General features: G+C 42.2%; 1 protein-coding gene across 5 annotated transcripts in view; it reads right to left on the reverse strand.

The window, feature by feature from the left end:
- Positions 1 to 659: 659 nt before the first annotated feature.
- The window catches only part of LOC126336732 (glutathione S-transferase 1-1-like), a 59,823-nt gene continuing 35,685 nt past the window's right edge, over positions 660 to 24,797 (reverse strand). For all 5 annotated transcript variants that reach the window (XM_050000725.1, XM_050000728.1, XM_050000726.1 and 2 more), the window contains exons 4-5: positions 15,238 to 15,405; positions 660 to 1,593 (exon numbers count right to left, since the gene is read on the reverse strand). In XM_050000725.1, coding sequence (XP_049856682.1) covers positions 1,441 to 1,593; positions 15,238 to 15,405 — 321 coding nt within the window. In that variant the 3' untranslated portion in view covers positions 660 to 1,440. The remainder of the gene's footprint in view (positions 1,594 to 15,237; positions 15,406 to 24,797) is intronic.

Here is a 24,797-nt window from a genome sequence, read left to right on the forward strand (position 1 = left end):
CTTTTAGACAACCCAAAAACAATATTACGCTAATTACAACATTTTTAAGGTAAATGATAACAGCCAAATAGTTGCAGTTGGCTGTTATTTACCGTGAAGATTTTCAACAGTTAGTGTTTCAGCCATGTTTAAAATTTTGAATTCCAACATCCACAGAAGCACTGAAGCCATGATTCATCCCATTCTTCATATATGAATGCAACAGGATGAAACCCCTGTATGGGAAGTATCCCAAGACATGCATTTCACAGGGAATGTAGTTGTAGTCAAGATGCAGAAATACATTACTAGTATCATAGCAGGTATAGAACAAATTTGTTTATTCTACAATTATTATTCGACAGAGCAGGGGAGTAAATTCATATTTAGTCATCCTGAGAAACTTACAACAGTAACATTTATTTTTTTAAGTAGGCATCACACAGCTACATTTTCCATTCATTTCATTTATTTCTCTCTCTCTATTTTTTTGTGACTAGTTTCTGGGTCACAGCCTCATACTCAAGCAATCATTCCTGCCATCAGCTAAGCTGTCAGACTGCAATCTGGCATCACTGTGGGACAAAGAGGTTATAACCAGCAGCGATGCCAGATTACAGACCAACTCTATCAACTATGGGTGCACAAACAAATTTCTCCTTAAAAAGTAATGAAGAAAATCATGAATAAAAATAGCATTTTTATTGAATTACAACATTTTCACAGCGCAAACATTCACAGTTAATGACACAGACAGTTGCTTGCTTTTCTTATCTTTTTTTTTTTTTTTACTTTTATATTCTATGCTATGGATACTGAGTTAAATCAAACAATTCTATGTAGTGCTACACTTGACAGAAATAATCATATGCAATTAAAATTAATCCAATAGCTAAAATGGTAATAATTTAAATGACACACTTCAAATAATGAGACGTATAATTTTATGAATGTGTGGTGTCTGTTCTTTTGGACATTTTCACTCATTGCCACTGGTTCCGTGAAGAGTCCTGATGCAGCTGGCAACCCCCCCCCCCCCCCCCCCCCCTCCACCTTCAATTTACGCATGAGGTATATAATTTCATACAATGAAAATTATAACCTGTTACAGTGACAGTTCACATAATTGTAGAAATAGTAATTAAAAAATCTCAATGACTCTTCCAAAATATCATTTTGCATCATTAGATTACCTTGCGAAGCTGAACCACTGGTCGTAAATCATGTAATTTTTCTTGTGCATACAAGCGCTAATGGAAAATATTTCAGTCAAAAATAGCAGATCATTTATTTTACTGGATATACATTCAGAATAAATTTCAAGTATTTTGAGAAATGATATCATGCACAGTTTGAATTAACTGATTTATTTGTACATATTACACTTTTTTTCTAATACAAATAGGAAGTCCTATGACATAGTGAGGACAAAATGGCTAGGATTATTTGAAATGCATAAGACTATTTTTTATCACCAGCACCTGCGTCATCGTACCACTTCTTAAACACCATGGCATCTGGATGATAAATCTCATCATATGACTTTATTGCCTTCTTTGCTCTTTCAAACCAGGCAAGAACATTAGAATATTTCTTGTAGTCAAAACCAACAGCCTGTAAAGAGTACAATTGAAGAATATACAGTACATGTATTATTTCAGGCTTAGTGTATATGCAACTACAGCCACTGATTATCAAAAACTCAAGCTGAAAAGGTCCACATTGATATTCTTTTACATTTAGTGGCTGCTTCATTTAACAAAGTATCTGAAGAGCAACTATTTAATACCAGACTAAAGAATAGATGTAAAATATACAGGGTGCGAAAAATTATGTTAGTGAAGTTCAAGAGTTAATGGAATATACCATGAGGAACAAACTGAGGATAGAAACTCATTTCCAGATAATCATCCTTCAACAAAATTATAGGAGCCAATGCCGGCCGCTAGTTCTTCCCTTCGGCAGAGAATATAAGTCTTTGTGCTGATGGACATGCTTTTCACAATAAGCGTGACTGCGTTAACGATGTTGGATGGCGGGAAATAAGTTCATACCTGCCACAACAACACTTATTGCTATCTGTTGGCATGGCTGCCAAAAGGGATTAACTGCAGGTGTTGATCTCTATGACAGCAACATCCTGCAGTACTGTTTTATGAGGTTCTCAGATGTGGATTCGCGTCCTCAGTTTGTCGCCACACAATCTACTATACCTCAAAGCTGTTGGTGATGTTTTGTTGCACTTTGTACTTGATAGTACAATATAATGGTGAATGTATTCTGATTTTATATGTTTTGATAACATATTTTATTCTTCTTTTAAGAGTGGATCTGAAGATGTTTACTTAACCAAAACCATTAATCGAGTTTAACGAAAAGCAACCTGTACTTTCGTCATAAGTTTTACATTTACCCGCCATACTTTGGTGGCTGGACAGCTTGGTGGCTTGTGCTCAAGCATATAAACTACCACTTGAAAAATGGCTTAATAGTCAAAATCGACCAACAGTGGAAATAAACAATAATTATAGTCCAGAGCAGAAATGTCTTCATTTCAGTAATGTATTTTAAAAACAGAACAAAAACCAAATAACTTTCAAGAGTGATATATTAATAGGAATTGTTTAATCTGTGGTACCAGGCAATAGTAATAAAAATACCTCAATAACCAAATAGGGTAGCTGAAAAAGGGTAAAATGAAGACAGAAAAGTATGAGTACCGTCAAAACGGGGCGGTTTCGAAAGGTTTTGTCATTATTTTGATTGTAACTTTTGTATATATTGTTAGATTAAATTGATTCTTATGGAAGTGGTAGGGTATATGTTTAACGAATAAAATATCCCAGGACCAGAAAGTGTATGTATAGGTCTATTTATCTCAGGCAGTTAAATAAAGTGTCCGAAGTCACACCATGGATTGGGGTGAATTCAGACACGTGTGTTTTTTAAATCTCTGTCCGAAGTTGGTCAATTACTCACCTAGGGAAACAATTGATGCACAATAAAAGTTGTGGAAAGCAATAAATGCAATCTTACGCTTAAAATAACTAGCCCACAGATGTTAAAATAAGTAACTCTTTGTTTCTATGCAGTGGCAAAGAGCAAATAAGCCATACTGTCCGAATTCGACCGGTGTCCGAAATCACCCCATTTGACGGTACATGTTATGAAAGCATTTATGAAAGTGCTGAGTGAAAATCATATTCTGTTTATAGTTCTATGTTTATTACATCAATGAAATTCAGGATGGAAAAAATTTTCATTCCACTCGATCGTGTAAAATCATCATCGGGGATGCCACCCCGAGCGTCTAAGCATATGGGATATACTGCTTGAATGGGGAGTGATCAGCAGCTATCAAATTTTCATTTTCGATAGGTGAAAGTTAATTTGCATCAATACACAGTTGATGAAATGGACGTAGATGAAAAAAATTATATACCCTTCAAAATAGTCCCCATTAGATGTAATAAGCTTTTCCAATCCCTGAAAGATGTCTCAAACTTTATCTGATATTCAATAATGTTGTGTGGTTTCTTTCTAGGTGCCCATTCAAGATTCATATATCTGTAAATAATTCCAGGTAGTGATCTCATTTATTCTTTTTCGTTATTATTCTAAGAACCCTCTTTTGTAATCTTGAAAATTTGTTCAATGTTTAGTCTGCCCGTAACCCAAAAATTTTACCATATCTAGCGACTGAGTGAATATATGCGTAATAAGTTACTTTCAATCAATTACTATCACATACTGATGCTGGTACCCACAGAGCATATCATGTGGCAGAAATCCTTCCTGCTATTCTTTTTGTCCACCACTTCAGTTGGTTACAAATTAATGATGATGTAAATAAAATAGAAAGAAACTTCCACATGGGAAAAATATATTAAAAACAAAGATTCCAAGACTTACCAAGCGGGAAAGCGCCGGCAGACAGGCACATGAACAAAACACACAAACACACACACAGAATTACGAGCTTTCGCAACTGGCAGTTGCTTCGTCAGGAAAGAGGGAAGGAGAGGGAAAAATGAAAGGATGTGGGTTTTAAGGGAGAGGGTAAGGAGTCATTCCAATCCCGGGAGCAGAAAGACTTCCCTTAGTGAAAAAAAGGACAGGTGTACACTCGCACACACACACACACACACACACACACACACACACACACACACACACACACACACACACACACACATATCCATCCGCACATACACAGACACAAGCAGACATATTTAAAGGCAAAGAGTAAGGGCAGAGATGTCAGTCGAGGCGGAAGTACAGAGGCAAAGAAGTTGTTGAAAGACAGGTGAGGTATGAGCGGCGGCAACTTGAAATTAGCGGAGGTTGAGGCCTGGCGGATATCGAGAAGAGAGGATATACTGAAGGGCGAGTTCCCATCTCCGGAGTTCGGATAGGTTGGTGTTGGTGGGAAGTATCCAGATAACTCGGACGGTGTAACACTGTGCCAAGATGTGCTGGCCGTGCATCAAGGCATGTTTAGCCACAGGGTGATCCTCATTACCAACAAACACTGTCTGCCTGTGTCCATTCATGCGAATGGACAGTTTGTTGCTGGTCATTCCCACATAGAAAGCGTCACAGTGCAGGCAGGTCAGTTGGTAAATCACGTGGGTGCTTTCACATGTGGCTCTCCCTTTGATCGTGTACACCTTCCGGGTTACAGGACTGGAGTAGGTGGTGGTTGGAGGGTGCATAGGACAGGTTTTACACCGGGGGCGGTGGCAAGGGTAGGAGCCAGAGGGTAGGGAAGGCGGTTTGGGGATTTCATAGGGATGAACCAAGAGGTTACGAAGGTTAGGTGGACGGCGGAAAGACACTCTTGGTGGAGTGGGGAGAATTTCATGAAGGATGGATCTCATTTCGGGGCAGGATTTTAGGAAGTCGTATCCCTGCTGGAGAGCCACATTCAAGGTCTGATCCAGTCCCGGGAAGTATTCTGTCACAAGTGGGGCACTTTTGGGGTTCTTCTGTGAGAGGTTCTGTGTTTGAGGGGATGAGGAAGTGGCTCTGGTTATCTGCTTCTGTACCAGGTTGGGAGGGTAGTTGCGGGATGCGAAAGCTGTTTTCAGGTTGTTGGTGTAATGGTCGAGGGATTCAGGACTGGAGCAGATTCGTTTGCCATGAAGGCCTAGGCTGTAGGGAAGGGACCGTTTGATATGGAATGGGTGGCAGCTGTCATAATGGAGGTACTGTTGCTTGTTGGTGAGTTTGATGTGGACGGATGTGTGCAGCTGGCCATTGGACAGATGGAGGTAAACGTCTAGGAAAGTGGCATGGGATTTGGAGTAGGACCAGGTGAATCTGATGGAACCAAAGGAGTTGAGGTTGGAGAGGAAATTCTGGAGTTGTTCTTCACTGTGAGTCCAGATCATGAAGATGTCATCAATAAATCTGTACCAAACTTTGGGTTGGCAGGCTTGGGTAACCAAGAAGGCTTCCTCTAAGCGACCCATAAATAGGTTGGCATAAGAGGGGGCCATCCTGGTACCCATGGCTGTTCCCTTTAATTGTTGGTATGTCTGGCCTTCAAAAGTGAAGAAGTTGTGGGTCAGGATGAAGCTGGCTAAGGTGACGAGGAAAGAGGTTTTAGGTAGGGTGGCAGGTGATCGGCGTGAAAGGAAGTGCTCCATTGCAGCGAGGCCCTGGACGTGCGGGATATTCGAAATGATAGGTTCCACCAAGGATGCAGTCAACCATCTTAACACTGCAGGTGTTTACGAACTACGGTGTGAATGCGGAGATGACTACATAGGAGAAACAGGAAGACCTATCAACTTACGAGTAGCAGAACACGAACGCTACGTACGACTACAACAACACAATAAATCGGCAATAGCGGAACACCACCGTGACTGTGGACAACCTATCAGGTTCCAGGAAGCACGAGTACTGGCGAAAGAATCGTGGATGCGAGAACGCAAAATTCGGGAGGCGATCGAAATTATTAAGCAGCCTGACAACATCAACAGAGAAGATGGCTACAAACTCCCAGCGTACTGGCTGCCGGCCATACCAGTCCAACGGGCCGCGAGCGGCCGCGGGGCAGAAGCTACACGGGACACGGACGTATCTACACAAACAGCTGTAGAGCAACTGTCAGTCCACTTCCGCGCACAACAGGAGGAAAACTTGCCGACCAGAAGCGGAACGCTGATTGGCGGTCAGCTACCAATCGTTGACGACATGGATATCCACGAATAGCCCCTTTCCTTCCATCTTCCCTTATGTCATGACTAGCCAATCATTTTAGAGGGCCAATTAAAATTCTACAACTGTGACGTCAGACATCGATAGTCTGTAATAAATAGTAGCACCTACCCCATGCAAAACCAGTCGTGCCCTGAGGAAGGCCTTTGCAATTCGGCCGAAACGTCGGTTTTAATTTATTATTGTTGTTAGTTTTTTAGAAATGAGACGCGGCATATTACCCAGAAGAATTTTAATCACTATGACACCGGCCGCGGAAGCCTACGTTCTTATATCAGTGACCTGTATGGGCAGGAAATCTACCAACGCATACGGAAACTGGAGCTGCTGAGGAAGAGGAAGGTGAAACTGCTGAATGATTTGGCGTTCCTTAAAAGGTGCCGTGATCATCATGTCATCCCGAAATTTATCAGTGTGCGGCCTCAAATCGATACAAGAAGAGCAAGAGCCATTTACTATCGGGCCAGCCATGCATTATTAAGGGAGAGGATACAACACCTCCGGCGCTTCATAGACCACAACAACAGGCAACTGTACAGCATGCATTTATGGCTGTCAACTACGTTATCAGCGAAGGACTGGGATAACATCGACAGAATAACCCATAACCAGGCCTGCATCGAGGAGGACTTGGTCAGCAGTCGACAGAAAAAGAAATTTGAGGAGCTAACGGGAAACAAACACCACTCACAGCTAAGTCTGGATACAGCTCGTACCGTGGTTAACATCTCGACACAGACCATCAGTGAGGCAGCGACGTCGGTTCTGTCCAAAGGGCTAAACTTCGCAGTTACGCCCACAAAGATTCCCACAGAAGAGATCATTCAATCTGTAGAGGCGTCACTCCACCAAGTACCACGTGTCGAAGCAGAAAAGATAAGGCAGGAAACTGTAAGAATTTTACAAACAGCAAAACCACCCAGAGCCAATATCACACGTGAAGAAAGACAGGCCATAAAGGAGCTCAGGAATAACAAGGATATTGTGGTCCTACATGCGGACAAAGGAAACGCTACGGTTCTGATGGACACTTCTGAATATGAAAAGAAGATGGACGAACTGCTAAGCAATCCCATTTACAGAGTACTAAGGAGTGACCCGACGGCGAGGATAGGCAGAAATACGAAGGCCCTCGTAAAGGACTCGAGAATTGATCCTGACACAGCCAAGAGACTAATCACTAAGGTGCCTGTTCCTCCTAGAATCTACGGAGTACCTAAGCTCCATAAAGAGGGTTATCCGCTGAGGCCCATAGTGAACGGAATAGATTCACCTACGTATTATGTTGCGAAACATCTGGCACTTAAGTTACGCCGTCTTGTGGGACAAACAGACTCCTACGTGAAAGACTCTTCCCACTTCATACAACTGATTAGTGAACAGCGAATAAAGCCATCAGACATTATGGTCAGTTTTGACGTCAAGTCTCTCTTCACTAACGTCTCTATTGAGGAGACTATGCGCATTCTACAGGATCGGATCCCACCAGATATCTGCGATCTGGTGCATTTATGCCTGTCATCAACGTACTTCACCTGGCAGGGAAAATATTACGAACAGTTAGATGGTGTGGCAATGGGTTCCCCGCTCTCCCCTGTAGCTGCGGACATCTTCATGGAAGCTTTTGAGCAAACGGCCCTAGCTTCTGCTCCGTTACGTCCCAGTTGTTGGCTACGATATGTGGACGACACATTCGTTATCTGGCCTCACGGTGAAGCGGAATTGGGAAACTTCCTCCAGCACTTAAATAGCCAGCACAAAAATATAAAGTTCACACATGAGACTGAAAACAATGGTACCTTGCCATTTCTGGATGTGGAAGTATATAGAGCTGCGGAAGGTAAACTGGGACACAAAGTGTACCGGAAACCAACTCACACTAATCGGTACCTGCACGCTGAGAGCCACCACCACCCAGCTCAAAAGTATTCTGTTCTGCATACGTTAACTGCCCGAGCCTACCGGATAAGCGATGAAAATAATTTCAAAGAAGAATTAAAGGAGCTACAAAACACGTTTCGTGCCAACGGCTATGATGACAACATCATAAGGAAGGTAGCTAAAACTAAAGGGAGCAGAACACGAGAAGAAGGCAAAGAAGAGAAGCTTCCACTGGTATACTTACCATATGTAGAAGGCGTCAGTGAACGGCTAGGCAACATCTTCCGCCGACGAGGTTTCAGACCGATTTTTCGAAGCAGTCACAGGATCCACGAAATGATAGGTTCCACCAATGATGCAGTCAACCATCTTAACACTGCAGGTGTTTACGAACTACGGTGTGAATGCGGAGATGACTACATAGGAGAAACAGGAAGACCTATCAACTTATGAGTAGCAGAACACGAACGCTACGTACGACTACAACAACACAATAAATCGGCGATAGCGGAACACCACCGTGACTGTGGACAACCTATCAGGTTCCAGGAAGCACGAGTACTGGCGAAAGAATCGTGGATGCGAGAACGCAAAATTCGGGAGGCGATCGAAATTATTAAGCAGCCTGACAACATCAACAGAGAAGATGGCTACAAACTCCCAGCGTCCTGGCTGCTGGCCATACCAGTCCAACGGGCCGCGAGCGGCCGCGGGGCAGAAGCTACACGGGACACGGACGTGTCTACACAAACAGCTGTAGAGCAACTGTCAGTCCACTTCCGCGCACAACAGGAGGAAAACTTGCCGACTAGAAGCGGAACGCTGATTGGCGGTCAGCTACCAATCGTTGACGACATGGATATCCACGAATAGCCCCTTTCCTTCCATCTTCCCTTACGTCATGACTAGCCAATCATTTTAGAGGGCCAATTAAAATTCTACAACTGTGACGTCAGACATCGATAGTCTGTAATAAATAGTAGCACCTACCCCATGCAAAACCAGTTGTGCCCTGAGGAAGGCCGTTGCAATTCGGCCGAAACGTCGGTTTTAATTTATTATTGTTGTTAGTTTTTTAGAGATGACGCGGCATATTACCCAGAAGAATTTTAATCACTATGACACCGGCCGCGGAAGGCTACGTTCTTGAATCTGCTCTAGTCCTGAATCCCTCGACCATTACACCAACAACCTGAAAACAGCTTTCGCATCCCGCAACTACCGTCCCAACCTGGTACAGCAGCAGATAACCAGAGCCACTTCCTCATCCCCTCAAACCCAGAACCTCTCACAGAAGAACCCCAAAAGTGCCCCACTTGTGACAGAATACTTCCCGGGACTGGATCAGACCTTGAATGTGGCTCTCCAGCAGGGATACGACTTCCTAAAATCCTGCCCCGAAATGAGATCCATCCTTCATGAAATCCTCCCCACTCCACCAAGAGTGTCTTTCCGCCGTCCACCTAACCTTCGTAACCTCTTGGTTCATCCCTATGAAATCCCCAAACCACCTTCCCTACCCTCTGGCTCCTACCCTTGCAACCGCCCCCGGTGTAAAACCTGTCCTATGCACCCTCCAACCACCACCTACTCCAGTCCTGTAACCCGGAAGGTGTACACGATCAAAGGGAGAGCCACATGTGAAAGCACCCACGTGATTTACCAACTGACCTGCCTGCACTGTGACGCTTTCTATGTGGGAATGACCAGCAACAAACTGTCCATTCGCATGAATGGACACAGGCAGACAGTGTTTGTTGGTAATGAGGATCACCCTGTGGCTAAACATGCCTTGATGCACGGCCAGCACATCTTGGCACAGTGTTACACCGTCCGAGTTATCTGGATACTTCCCACCAACACCAACCTATCCGAACTCCGGAGATGGGAACTCGCCCTTCAGTATATCCTCTCTTCTCGATATCCGCCAGGCCTCAACCTCCGCTAATTTCAAGTTGCCGCCGCTCATACCTCACCTGTCTTTCAACAACTTCTTTGCCTCTGTACTTCCGCCTCGACTGACATCTCTGCCCTTACTCTTTGCCTTTAAATATGTCTGCTTGTGTCTGTGTATGTGCGGATGGATATGTGTGTGTGTGTGTGTGTGTGTGTGTGTGTGTGTGTGTGTGTGTGTGTGTGTGAGTGTACACCTGTCCTTTTTTTCCACTAAGGGAAGTCTTTCTGCTCCCGGGATTGGAATGACTCCTTACCCTCTCCCTTAAAACCCACATCCTTTCATTTTTCCCTCTCCTTCCCTCTTTCCTGACGAAGCAACTGCCAGTTGCGAAAGCTCGTAATTCTGTGTGTGTGTTTGTGTGTTTTGTTCATGTGCCTGTCTGCCGGCGCTTTCCCGTTTGGTAAGTCTTGGCATCTTTGTTTTTAATATACTTCAGTTGGTTATCTACATCCATTTCTAAAACCTCTGTGTTAGTTAACACAGCTTAGTGACTCATGACTTACACTCAATTCAGTGTTGGTGTTGTTATTTCTTTGAATAGAAATGTATACTTTTGTCTTCTTTATGTTAAGTGTTATTTTATTGTCCTCTAACCATATATTTACTCTATTAGCATCAGCTTTGCACAGCAGTAGTTCTAGTGACACATCTGCGATTATTTTGTTGCTGCTGTCAGCAAACAGAATTTTGTCTGCCTGCAAGACTCTTTCAGGGAAGTCATTAATATGGATCAGTGCTCGACATACTCCCTGTGAGACACCTAGGTTGACATGTTCCGCATCTGATACATGCTCCTCTATGGAACTGAGATTTCTATTGGCCTGTGAAATTTCTACTCTATGTACTGTATTCATGAGATATGGCTGGAACCCATGTTTACTACTCCTATTATTCCCAGTGCCTCCAGTTTGTGGCTAAGTATTTTGTGATCTACTCTGTTGAACGCCTTGGGCAAATCTAAAAAAAAAAAATTCTTTCATACAATAGTGTCTACCCAGAGCCCCCATTATGCTTTTAGTAAATTCTGCTATTCCTGTTTCTGGACTACTGCTAGTCTGAATTCAAATTGTGTTTCTATTAGCAAATTATATTATTAACGTAGTCAATAAGTCTATCTTCCACATCTGTTTATGATATCTGAAAATGAAGATCGAGTGATATCAGTCTACATTTTCTATGTTCTCAGTATCACTCTTTTTGTTTACTGGTAAACTCCAGTTTGTTTAAGTATTCCGGAAAGGTAACTGAAATGAATGATTAATTTAGAATGTGTGTTAAGGGCCCCTTGAGCCTACACACTGGAAATCCATCTAGCTCAGTTTACTTGGGATACAAATTAACGCTCCTCTGTCCCTTACTTGGAATTTATTTCTCTCTGATTTCTCTCTCCATTTCCTTTCTTAACAACTGTTCAGATTGCTTTGCTGTGATTGCCCAAATTGTATACAATTCTCTCATTCATGACTTTTCTGCTGCTAGCAACATCTTCCTGTTTATTCTTTTGTATTTTTATAGTAATCTAGAAACTGCATGTCACTCAACTATGCTTGTAAAACAACAACCCTTTAATGTTTTCCTTAGTTCTGGGATCAGAAAATGTCATAGGTGGCCACAGGTGGTGACTTGGAGGCTGGGGTATCATTACAGTATTGGTTATGGCAAAAAATTCAGAAACAAGCAACAAAGTGTGAGTAGATGCATTACTGTGATGCAGAAATCATTAATTGTTTTTCCACAAATTCAAGCATTTTTTCCACATTGTTTCAAGCAAATGTAAGTAGTACTTCTTATCGATGGTTCATCCCTATGGCAAGAACCCAACAGTGCAGTACACGTTAAAATCGAAAAACAGAGTAAGCACCACATTCATATCTGACCACACATGAGCTTTTTTGATCTTTGCAATCCATAATTCTTCCATTGGGATGACTGAGTCACATTTTTGATGCATATCCATAAAGACATGTTTCATCACAATGGTTCTGCATCACTGTTGACTCTATGATGTTGTTGGAACTACCAAAACACAGATAACCTTGTTTTACTTCATCTAGTGACTCTTAAGCAAATTGAATTCACTGTAGTTTCTGTTCACAATTAAATAATTTTGGAACAAATTTTGCCATCTCTTATTTCATACCTAAAACATATGAAAAAATGGCATCACATGAACCTGCTGATATGCCATCATCATCAGCCAGCAACTTCCCTGATTTGATGATCGATCATAATCACTTTCATTTTTTCCATATTTCCATTGTTGTTAATGTGCTGGGGTATCCACAGCCCTAGCCATCTCCAATGTTTTAATGGCTTACTCGTATATCAACCATGAACCATTGTTTTGTTCATAGCAGATTCACCAAAAGTGATATTTGAAATATGACAGACTGCTACTTACCAAACAGAAGAGACATTGAGCAGTAGAAAGATACATATAAAGTGCATACAAAAGTAGATTAAGTTATCAGACAAACTCCTTCCTCAGACATAGAAAACACAAATACACACAAACATAGGGCCATTGTGATCTCCGTATGCTAAGATCTGAATGGAATGAGAGTAATCATGGCTGGGGTAGGTAGAGGCAGTACAGAAGAGGCATTGGACAGGGTTGGTGAGGGGCACCAGCTTAGGGCTGGGGAGATGCTATAGTGATGCCTGTTTGAGTGTGCAGGGACATTGTGGGGACAAGATGGAGGGATGTCAGGTGCATCACTGGGAAGCTGTGCTTGGAAGGATAAAAGGGAGAGGAGAGAGAGAGAGAGAGAGAGAGAGAAAGGGAGAGGAGAGAGAGAGAGAGAGAGAGAGAGAGAGAGAGAGAGAGAGAGAGAGAGAGAGAAAGGGAGAGGAGAGAGAGAGAGAGAGAGAGAGAGAGAGAGAGAGAGAGAAGGGGAAACGACTACGCCACTGGGAGCACAGCAGGGATACGAGAGACTGGAATGGGAGGAGGGTAGGGGATAGATGCAGGTGGGGCAGGGAAGGTTGAAGGTCAAGGCTAGGGGGTTACAGAAATGTAGAATATGTTATAGAGAGAGAGTTCCCAGTTGCACAATTCAGAGAATCTTATGTTAGTGGGAAGAATGCAGATGGCACAGCCTATGGAGCAGTCACTTCAGTCAAGCACACCGTGTTGTGTATCATGCTTAGGAACTTAGAAGACCAACTGTCTCTTGGTCACTGTTTGGTGGTATCCATTCATGCAGACAGACAACTTGGCCATGTAGAATGCCACAATTTTTGTAGCCAACGGCAGACAACATGCCTGCTTCCACAAGTAGCCCTGCCTTTGATGGGGTGGGAGATGTCTGTGACAGTGATGGAGTAGATGGTAATGGGAAGATGTATGAAACATGTCTTACATCCTGGTCTATCAGAGAGATATGAGCCAGGGGACAAGGGGCTGGGAGCAGTGGCCAAATAGGGAAGGACAAGGATACAGTGCAATATGGGTGAGGAAGGACTTGGTCCAATAGCTTGATATACCATTAAATGTACTTTAAATGTGCCTGTCTGCCACTCACTCTGCCTTTGTGTGAAGAAGAGCAATTTATCCCATTTCATTGTTGTTATTCCATCCCAGAATTTTCTTCATTCAAAAGCAATATTTAAAATTCCAAAAACTTCAATTTTATTCCATTCATACTGCAAAATTTAATACAAATTCTTTGTCCATTTTTATATATAACAAATAATTGCCGATGCAAAAACACATAACCTTTTTCACAGCTGACAAAAAATTAAATATCTGATGTGCTAACACTCTACAGATAATGTAAACATGTTTAGCAACACAACAATGACAAAACTGCACAAATCAGATTAACACAACATGCAAAATTACAAAATTCGCATTACTTTAACTCATCTTGTATAACAAATTTCTCTGAAATACTACCAAGTGGCCTCGCTCTGATTCACTTATTTTCTGCAACTACTGGTTGCTTCTTGACAAAGCATTCTCTCCATTTTCACTTCTTAATGCGGGGAACAATGTATTTAAAAGCCTCATACTGTTAAAAACAGAGCCCATTTATGTTCTGTGTGTACATTATCTTGTTATAGTGTGAAATGTGTTGGTTGGTTTACAAAAGAAATGAACATTTTCAGTGTGGAAGGTGAGTAAAAAAAATATGATTATCTCTTTAGAAGCAATTTGGTATTGATACAGAGTGAAGTGGGAGATGGCATATTAACCCTGCAATATTATTAGACTCATTCCAGAATACTGTCAGATGGTTCAGCTTACACTGACAGCTCAAACAGCACTGAACATACAGCAGCAAGTTCTAACAGCAGCATGCTTGTTTCTCTGCGAGAATGATGATGAGGCTCAGAGTAGCAAAAGTAAAGTTACAATTCTACATAACATTACTCTATATGACTAATTAATGAAAATGCTCTTAAATATTCGTCACCATTCATACAAATCGCAAAAATCACAAAAATTAAACATTCTAATGTCACTACCCACAGAACGATAATTTATGTGTTATTTTATTTAATGCTCTACCAATAATGATGAAACTATTCTTTCAATGATGGAAGTGTTACCATAAAAATTTCATAGCCTAAATAACATCTGACTGACAAGAAGCTATTCTGTGACACAGAAGCATAACAGACAGAATCCACTCAGTACAGGAATTTTGCTACACAAAAAACTTCAAAAAAGAATATCAAGAATACAAGATAAAATTAAATGAGGACCCTGCACAAACAAAGAAGACACTCCAACAATTTATCACAATATTTAGATCAAAGTCTAAATTCCTGTTAAGACTGAAATCATACTAAACAGGTTTTTAATTTTTCAGTATGTGTAAACGGCTGCTTATGTTCCCTGAAACAATACTGTTAAATTTGTAGAATGAAATAGCAGACAGAAACAACAACTGAGAAAGGGCAGAAGTTTCCCCACTCCCTCCCCTCTCTCACCAAAATAGTTGCCACATACTACCCCTCATTATGGGATTTATGGAACATGCTGCATAATTGAACAAACGGCCTTTAAAATGTAGGGTGCAAACTGTTATTTGTCCAAATAAAGAAATAAATAAATCAATATTGCATTCGATGGAATGCTTCTTTGTTGATAACAGTGAATAAAAAGTTTCATAACTGAATAATATAGAAATGTTACAGCTTAATGAAACAGTCCCACTGACTAACTTTTCACAAACAGTACTTACTTCTGCTGCACCAACTGAAGATACCATGGAATAATCAGCAATAGTCATAGACGTTCCAGCCACCCATTCCTTTCCTTCGAGAAAAGTATTTAGGAAATCATAGGCTTCTTCTATTTTCTTAAACTTTTCTGGCTCAAACTTTGGTGCTCCATAAAACAATACTGGGTACTGCAACGAAATTTCTGTCATTAGTACCATGAATACAATGTAATGGTACAGAATACATTAATCTCCCTTCTGTGTGTAGAACTGTCTTAGTCATTTACTAAGTTTCTTTATTATGCTGTTTTGGCAACTGCCATCATCAGATACCTGCAATTAAGAATACAGGAAAATAACAAGCAACATGTGTTTGCAACAACATCAAGCTACAAAAGATTAAAAAACAAAGTTAAAACATAATTATAAAACCACTCTCACACAAACTTAGAAATTGCAAAAGAAGGTCCGGTGTAAGGAATAAAAACATGTGCCAACTCAGAGTGTCAACTACCAGCCTGGCTCACAAATTTCACAAAGCTGCAGGTTTCAGCTGCCAGATGGTGCCAGTGTGGAGAACATTACCTTCAAATTTTATTGATTTATTTTTTATTATTATTTTTAGTTTTGCAGCAAACAACCTGCCTCATAAATCAAATTACTGGTTCTCCAGCAAGACAGATCTGCCATTCAAAGTATTTTGATTTGGTAATCAAATTATTTTAATCTTTATAATCTGTTTTACAAGTTTACATACACTCCTGGAAATTGAAATAAGAACACCGTGAATTCATTGTCCCAGGAAGGGGAAACTTTATTGACACATTCCTGGGGTCAGATACATCACATGATCACACTGACAGAACCACAGGCACATAGACACAGGCAACACAGCATGCACAATGTCGGCACTAGTACAGTGTATATCCACCTTTCGCAGCAATGCAGGCTGCTATTCTCCCACGGAGACGATCGTAGAGATGCTGGATGTAGTCCTGTGGAACGGCTTGCCATGCCATTTCCACCTGGCGCCTCAGTTGGACCAGCGTTCGTGCTGGACGTGCAGACCGCGTGAGACGACGCTTCATCCAGTCCCAAACATGCTCAATGGGGGACAGATCCGGAGATCTTGCTGGCCAGGGTAGTTGACTTACACCTTCTAGAGCACGTTGGGTGGCACGGGATACATGCGGACGTGCATTGTCCTGTTGGAACAGCAAGTTCCCTTGCCGGTCTACGAATGGTAGAACGATGGGTTCGATGACGGTTTGGATTTACCGTGCACTATACAGTGTCCCCTCAACGATCACCAGAGGTGTACGGCCAGTGTAGGAGATCGCTCCCCACACCATGATGCTGGGTGTTGGCCCTGTGTGCCTCGGTCGTATGCAGTCCTGATTGTGGCGCTCACCTGCAGGGCGCCAAACACGCATATGACCATCATTGGCACCAAGGCAGAAGCGAATCTCATCGCTAAAGACGACACGTCTCCATTCGTCCCTCCATTCACGCCTGTCGCGACACCACTGGAGGCGGGCTGCACGAAGTTGGGGCGTGAGTGGAAGACGGCCTAACGGTGTGCGAGACCGTAGCCCAGCTTCATGGGGACGGTTGCAAATGGTCCTCGCCGATACCCCAGGAGCAACAGTGTCCCTAATTTGCTGGGAAGTGGCAGAGCGGTCCCCTACGGCACTGCGTAGGATCCTACGGTCTTGGCGTGCATCCGTGCGGTGCTGCGGTCCGGTCCCAGGTCGACGGGCACGTGCACCTTCCGCCGACCACTGGCGACAACATCGATGTACTGTGGAGACCTCACGCCCCACGTGTTGAGCAATTCGGCGGTACGTCCACCTGGCCTCCCGCATGCCCACTATACGCCCTCGCTCAAAGTCCGACAACTGCACATACGGTTCACGTCCACGCTGTCGCGGCATGCTACCAGTGTTAAAGACTGCGATGGAGCTCCGTATGCCACGGCAAACTGGCTGACACTGACGGCGGCGGTGCACAAATGCTGCACAGCTTGCGCCATTCGATGGCCTACACCGCGGTTCCTGGTGTGTCCGCTGTGCCGTACGTGTGATCATTGCTTGTACAGCCCTCTCGCAGTGTCCGGAGCAAGTATGGTGGGTCTGACACACCGGTGTCAATGTGTTCTTTTTTCCATTTCCAGGAGTGTATTTTAGTATATTGTTTGGCTACGTTTTAGTTCAATGTGTGCACTTTTTTTATTTACAGACACACATAATTATAATAGCAAATAATACTTTTATAATATCTTGTGAATGAAAAATGTAGTTAATACTAAATTCCATGTAGCTACTGTATACATATTATTCTGTGATAGATTCAATGCATAACTAATTAATGAAAAATCTCATACAAAGAGATAGAGGGGCTGGCCAGTACTTACCTCAGCTCAGTACAGCCGATAGAAACACAGAAAACAACAAAAACAAACAACCGAAAATTTAAGTTCCTAGCTTTCGGAATAAATGTTCCTTCATCAGGGAGGAGAGAGGGGAGAGAAAGGGAAGAAGGGAAAGTGGATTTAGTTACTCACAACCCAGGTTATGAAGCAACAGGGTTGTGAGTAACTGAATCCACTTTCCCTTCTTCCCTTTCTTTCCCCTCTCTCCTCCCTGATGAAGGAACATTTATTCCGAAAGCTAGGAACTTAAATTTTCGGTTGTTTGTTGTTTTTTGTGTTTCTATTGGCTGTACTTAGCTGAGGTAAGTATTGGCCAGCCCCTCTATCTCTTTGTTAGTAATTCAATGCATAACTATTGTCAAAATTGGATGAACTGCACCTGGATCAATTGGCATCAACTGAAAAGGCTAATTTTATGAGTATGCCACTACTTTCATTTGAATCATGTTTTTTGTGGGTTTTTTATTATTTGACTTTGAATGTTTGTCGGTGGAGGAATGGTTGGTATCTTTTATAGAGGTGGGTAGGTTCCGTGTAATAGGTTGGAGGTGCTGGTCTATGAGAGCAGAGATTCGCTCAGTGGGGGCACAGTAACTGGCTAGAACGGGGCATCATTGGTGACTATCCACAGTTCCTGTCCCTTTACCACACGGTGTCCTACTCGTCGCTGTTGCTGCCACCTCCCTGTACACTAACATTCCTAATGCCCATGGCGTTACCGCTACTGAACACTACCTTTCCCAACGCCTGATGGATTCCAAACCGACAATCTCCTCCCTAGTAGTCATGACCAACTATATCCTCACCCACTATTACTTCTCCTTTGAAGGCATTATCTACAAATTCAGGGTATGGCCTCCCACCAACCCACTGAGGAAGCATGTGACCTCTGCTCTGACTTCATTGTCACTCTTGAAGCATTTGCCACCGAAGTGTTCCTTTAGCTTGGGGAAGAAGTGATAATCACTGGGGGCCAAGTCAGGGCTGTATGGGCGACAGGGCATAAGAGTCCACCCAAAATTCTTGAAAAGCTCCTGTGTTTGATGAGCGACGTGGGGTCAAGTGTTGGTGTGAAGAAGCACTGCTCCCTCTGTCAGTCGTCCTCTCTGGTGATTCTGGATTGCTCGCCGGAATTTGGTCAATGTTTCACAATATCTGTCTGAGCTTATTGTCATCCCAGGTTGCATGAAATCTATGAGGACTGCCCACTTCCAATCCCAAAACAAGCCTCCATAACCTTTCCTGCTGACTGTATTTGTTTGAATTTCTTTGGTGGTGGTGAAACGGAGTGACGCCACTGACAAGATTGTTGTTTTGTTTCGGGAGTGTAATGAAACACCCACGTTTCATCTCTCACGATGACAGAGCCCAACAACTTCTCCTTGTTGCTTCCCTCCTCACATTGTTGAAGAAACTTGCGAGCACAGTCAAGGCATTGCTTCTTGTGTCCGTCAGTCGGCATCCGAGGGACCCATTGAGAACACACCTTGTGATAACCCAACGTTTCTGATAAAGTTCTTTCGATTAGGCCATGGGAAGCTTCAGGAATGCATTTGACTAGTTCAAGGCCAGTGACCCTCCGATCTTTGAGCAGTTGTTGTTGTTGTTGTTGTTGTTGTTGTTGTTGTTGTTGTTGTCTTCAGTCCTGAGACTGGTTTGATGCAGCTCTCCATGCTACTCTATTCTGTGCAAGCTCCCAGTACCTACTGCAGCCTACATCCTTCTGAACCTGCTTAGTGTATTCATCTCTTGGTCTCTCTCTACGATTTTTACCCCCCACGCTGCCCTCCAGTACTAAATTGGTGATCACTCGATGCCTCAGAACATGTCCTAACAACTGATCCCTTCTTCTAATCAAATTGTGCCACAAACTCCTCTTCTCCCCAATTCTATTCAATACCTCCTGATTAGTTAGGTGATCTATCCATCTAATCTGCAACATTCTTCTGTAGCACCACATTTCGAAAGCTTCTATTCTCTTCTTGTCTGAACTATTTATTGTCCATGTTTCACTTACATACATGGCTACACTCCATACAAATACTTTCAGAAATGACTTCCTGACACTTAAATCTATAATCGATATTAACGAATTTCTCTTCTTCAGAAACGCTTTCCTTGCCATTGCCAGTCTACATTTTATATCCTCTCTACTTCGACCATCATCAGTTATTTTGCTCCCCAAATAACAAAACTCCTTTACTACTTTAAGTGTCTCATTTCCTAATCGAATTCCCTCAACATCATCCGACTTAATTCGACTACATTCCATTATTCTTGTTTTGCTTTTGTTGATGTTCCCTGGGGCACACCTGAAGTTACACCTACATCTGATGTTGATTCTTCATCCAAGATAACATGTTGCATCCTTCCTACAAAAAAGTCCTCAATCCAGTCACAAATACCACTCGATACGCCTTATGATCATACTTTTGACAGTAAGCGTAGGGGTGGTAGTGAGTCAAATGCTTTTTGGAAATCAGAAATTACAGCGGCTACACAATTGCCTTGATCCAAAGCTTTCAGTATGTCACGTGAGAAAAGTGTGAATTGTTACACAAGATCAATATTTTCGGAAATTCTGCTGGTTGGCATGGAGGAGCCCATTCTGTTCAAGATACATCATTATGTTTCACCTTAGAATATGTTCTAAGATTCTACAACAAACCGATGGTAGTTTTGTGGGCCACTTCTACTACCCTTCTTGTAGACAGGTGCCTCTTTCCAAAAACTGGGCACAGTTTTTTGTTCGAGGAATGTACGACAGATTTTAGTTAGATGAGGGGCTAGATCAGCTGCAAATTCAGTATCGAATCTGGCAAGGATTACATTGGGCCCTGAGCCTTGTTCAGTTTTAACCATTTCAGCTGTTCTCAACACCACTGACACTAATACATATTTCATTCATCTTCACAGTGGAGCAAGAATTAAACTGGAGTAATTTTCCGAGTTTTCCTTTGTAAAGGAACATTTAAGCACTTCAGTTTTTGCTTTGCTACTTTCAGTTTCAGTTCTAGTCTCATTCACTAGAGACTGGGCACTATTATGACTTAGTACAAACACAGTCTGAAGTATGAGGGTTGTTTGAAAAGTTCTTGGAACAGAATACACAAGAAATACTTACATCACTGAAACTTTTTTTTTTATTTTTCAATGTAGCTTCCTTGTAGATTAATGCACTTGGTCCAACAATGTTCCAGTGCCTTGATCCCACCTCAAAAATAAGTTTCCTCCAGGCCTGCAAAACAGTTGTCTACTCCAGCTATCAATTCTTCGTTTGAAGTGAATCTTTGTCCACCAAGAAAAATTTTCAGATTTGGCAAGAGATGGAAGTCTGTCAGACCCATATCAGGTGAATAATGTAGTGTGGCAACAATTCATACCTTAGATCACGTAATTTTGCCATGGTGACAACACGTGTGCAGGTGCACATCAAGAGTGATGGGACATATCTTGCAGATAATTTTTTCATTTCTAATGCTTCCATTGAATGTGATACACAATTTCTAATGACATCTGTCAAGCATGAGCAATTTATCTCACTTTCAACCAGTGATCCTCCATGAACATTTTGTGCAATTTTGCAATGATTTCTGGGGTAGACACATATAGGCCGACCACTGCGCGGATAGTCATCTAACCTCTCCCAACCAAATTTAAATTCATTTGTCCACTAGGCAACAGCTGAATATGAAGGAGCAGTGTTCCCCAGTGTATTCTGGAAATCGCCGTGAATGTTCTTTGCTTTCATACCTTTGTTTACGAAGTACTTAATCACTGCTTGAATCTCGATTTTTTCGATCTATGCAAATCACTATGCGGGAACAACAACAGAGCCATGTCACCGGCATAGCTCTCTTCCAATAGCACTGATGTGGCACTCGTTTACAGGCAACAGTCCAATGAATATCATGTGAACAACTCATTGCACTAGCACTGACCTCTTGTGGTGATTCCGAGAACTTTTCAAACTACCCTCATGACATTCAAAATTTTCATTAAACTAAAATGTGTTATGAACCATAGTATGATTTCAATTATTAGTAGGCATTTGAAATTTAAGGTCGAAACATGTGGTAACATCACAACAAGTAATGCTCACAGGGCTCTGCCACAATGCTGCACTTTCCATGTGAATAAAAAAATCCCTTGAAGTATATACACCTCCTACAAACATCATATAAAATATCAGATATTCATTTGTTGTGGGAATCTCCGTGTATCTAGAAAACTACTGAACTCAATGCAATTCTTTCAGTAATGTCTCTTTCCAAATTTGTGTATCACATTATGTTTGATATGTAAATTATTCATGGAACAACATTTATTCTTGCAATTTTTGTCAATATTTAATAATTATGAAATTTAAATTTTCTATTTTCTTCAGAAATCACGTAAAAAACCTAAAATTTATGTATGGTATAGCCCTTCATCGTGCTTTCTCTATGCCCACCTTTGAACTACTTTTGTATCACATCATAAGGGATGCGAAAATAAATGTTACTGCAATTTTCTCCTGCAATGGCTCTCTTGTGAACTGGCATGCACAATGATTTGCATAATTGAAGAGGCAACACAGTGGGAGTTGTTGATGCTGGCTCCCATTGGTATATTGCTGGAGGAAGCAGCTACGTTAAATTGGACTACAGTTACATAGGATAAATTTATGCAGTTGATACAGGAGGAGCTAAACAGTACTGACCCATGATTCTGCTAATTTTTAAGTCTTGCATGTAGCAGATTTTTCTCATAATGTGTTGTTCTGTAACTAATGACATTATATTTAATATTATGTTAGAGAAGAATAAAATTTACATTTGGTTGCAATAACATGGCCAACATAACTTCTTAATACACATAAAGTAATTGCAGTTAAAATAGCCACTTTGGAAAGCAAACTTTGGCAATCCTTTTTAGGTTTTCTTCTTTCCATAATGTAACAGCAGCCTTACAAAAACTGGTTAATCTGTCTGTTGCAAATACAATACAGTAGAACAGGAGTCACTACCAACTTTTCACCGAGTATGATCCAGTGCCATGATCATTTGGGGAAATGCAACTACAGTCGAAAAAGCTGTTACTCTACATAAGTGTGCTCAGAATACTGCATAAAGTTGATAACCGAACATCATGTAGAGGCTTCCTGCAGCTTCCACAGCTTTGGAGGCACAAGTCATGACAATACGTGGTGTGCAAGTCACAGTAAACAGTGTTGCAATTACAGACAGCTATTTGTATCCAAACGGTTGTGTGCCCAAGTGACACCATGCTGACATTCGTTTACTCACAGATACTTTGCTTACTGATAGCCACTTGATGGCAGTTCAGGTCCGGGCTCCAGCATAACTGCCAGCCACCATTGAGCCTACTCTTCAGACAAAACCTGCCGCTACCACTGCCCATCAGACGGTGCACAGTCTCACCCTTTCACCACGATCACAGCCACTGGAAATCTGTCAGCCACTCTGAAAGACCCCATTCCACTAGACCTGCACTTGCACTGCCCACGAGCTCATGGCCTCATGGGACGATGTTGCTACGCATTCACAACACCTCCCGGCTCATCGCCACTACTGACAGCTGTGGATGTTGTCACAGTAAGCACTTGCTATGCATCATCACTGACGGAAATTTCAGTAGTCCTCATGTATGAACCTTCAATCTCTAAAGTTGTACTGGGTTAGTTCATGGTCAATAAACAAACATTTGTTATTCCAATGGGCATATTAATCACTACCTGGGTACAACATCTGGTCAGGGATACGTCAAAGGACAACGAGGATAATGTTTTTGTGTTGCGGTGCTCTTCACTTGTCTGTCATACGTGTTTACAGGCGATGAAGTTGGTTTCAAGCCACATGTGTGGTTTCTCGGTACAGTACACGCTCAAAATTTGATGGCTCCAGTGCCAACTCCTGGTTTCATCTTGACCACCTCCCCACCACCAAACCATGCTCAATGTTGTCCTTCTTTGTATGTGTTTCAGTGTTTCCTGGTGTGGCTTAATTTTTTTCTGGAGCAGTGTTTCGTCCTTTTTTCAGTTGATCAGTTCTGTTCATGTGTTAACTCACCTTGGTGGGACAACATAGTCATTTTATTGTGTTGCACCACTCTGTATTCAGATCCTACTAAAATGCACTGTTTCTGTGATGTACGAAGGGGTGGCCCCTGCATATTTCATTCGCCGCAATTACATGTATGTCGTGCAGGCCTCACTTTGTAGGTAATTTGGAAATACAAGAGCCATTAAGGTACTGTGTAGTCATGACACCAGCATTTGCCACAATGTTCTGGAGCATCAGCATTGCCAGTACATGACGTGAAAATCACAGTCGACAGTGCTGCAGTCATGGGCACTAACTTATATCCACATGGACGTATTTGTCCTCAGGCAGGTACTTAAGACTGCGCTCTGCCCCTGAAGAAGCAGTTACATCCCAAGCTCAGGGCAACCAACAGCCACTTGGAGACTCCACTATGGACCACATATGCTGCTGCCATCTCCACTGCTCACCAAGGTGCCAAGTCACACTTGTTGTGAGCCACATCTGATACCGCACTTTTGCCAGCTGCTCAGAGGACCCTGCTTTACAGTAGTAATTGTGACTGCTCACGACTCACTGCCTCATGTGAGTGAGTCATTACTAATAGCACTTGCTGCTCATCTGGAGGCTGCCTACAAGCTCATCAGTTTGTGGAACTGTGCCTTTATTAATCTTCCCTGCTCCTGCAAACACTGCTGTTCTCAAGATGTGTAGACAATATTCTTTTTGTAAACTGTAGGTCTCACCTCACCAAGTCTTACTCCTCAGTAAGAGAGTAGCACATTGTCAATGAGGTAAAAAAAAGTTTCATGGAGTTTTCTAGTGCTCTTCTCTCACACACAGTACCTCACTTGCGGCAAGGTGAAAGGTTTTGTGAGATGTTTCAGAGCTCTTCTCTAGTCCACTGTACTTTATTGGCAATAAGTCAATTTTGCTCATGTCTTACAAGTGTGTTTTCATGTCTTCTTGTTCTCCTCGTCAGCCATACACTTAACTGGCAACGAGGTAAAAGGTTTCATGTTTCTGTATTCTTCAAATGTGTTTTAGTACTACTTGCTGAGTATTAGTTCTGTTTTGCCATAGTATGTAGGCAATGGTGTTTGTCG

Source organism: Schistocerca gregaria, chromosome 2, assembly GCF_023897955.1.
Source record: "Schistocerca gregaria isolate iqSchGreg1 chromosome 2, iqSchGreg1.2, whole genome shotgun sequence".
Lineage (NCBI taxonomy): Eukaryota > Metazoa > Arthropoda > Insecta > Orthoptera > Acrididae > Schistocerca > Schistocerca gregaria.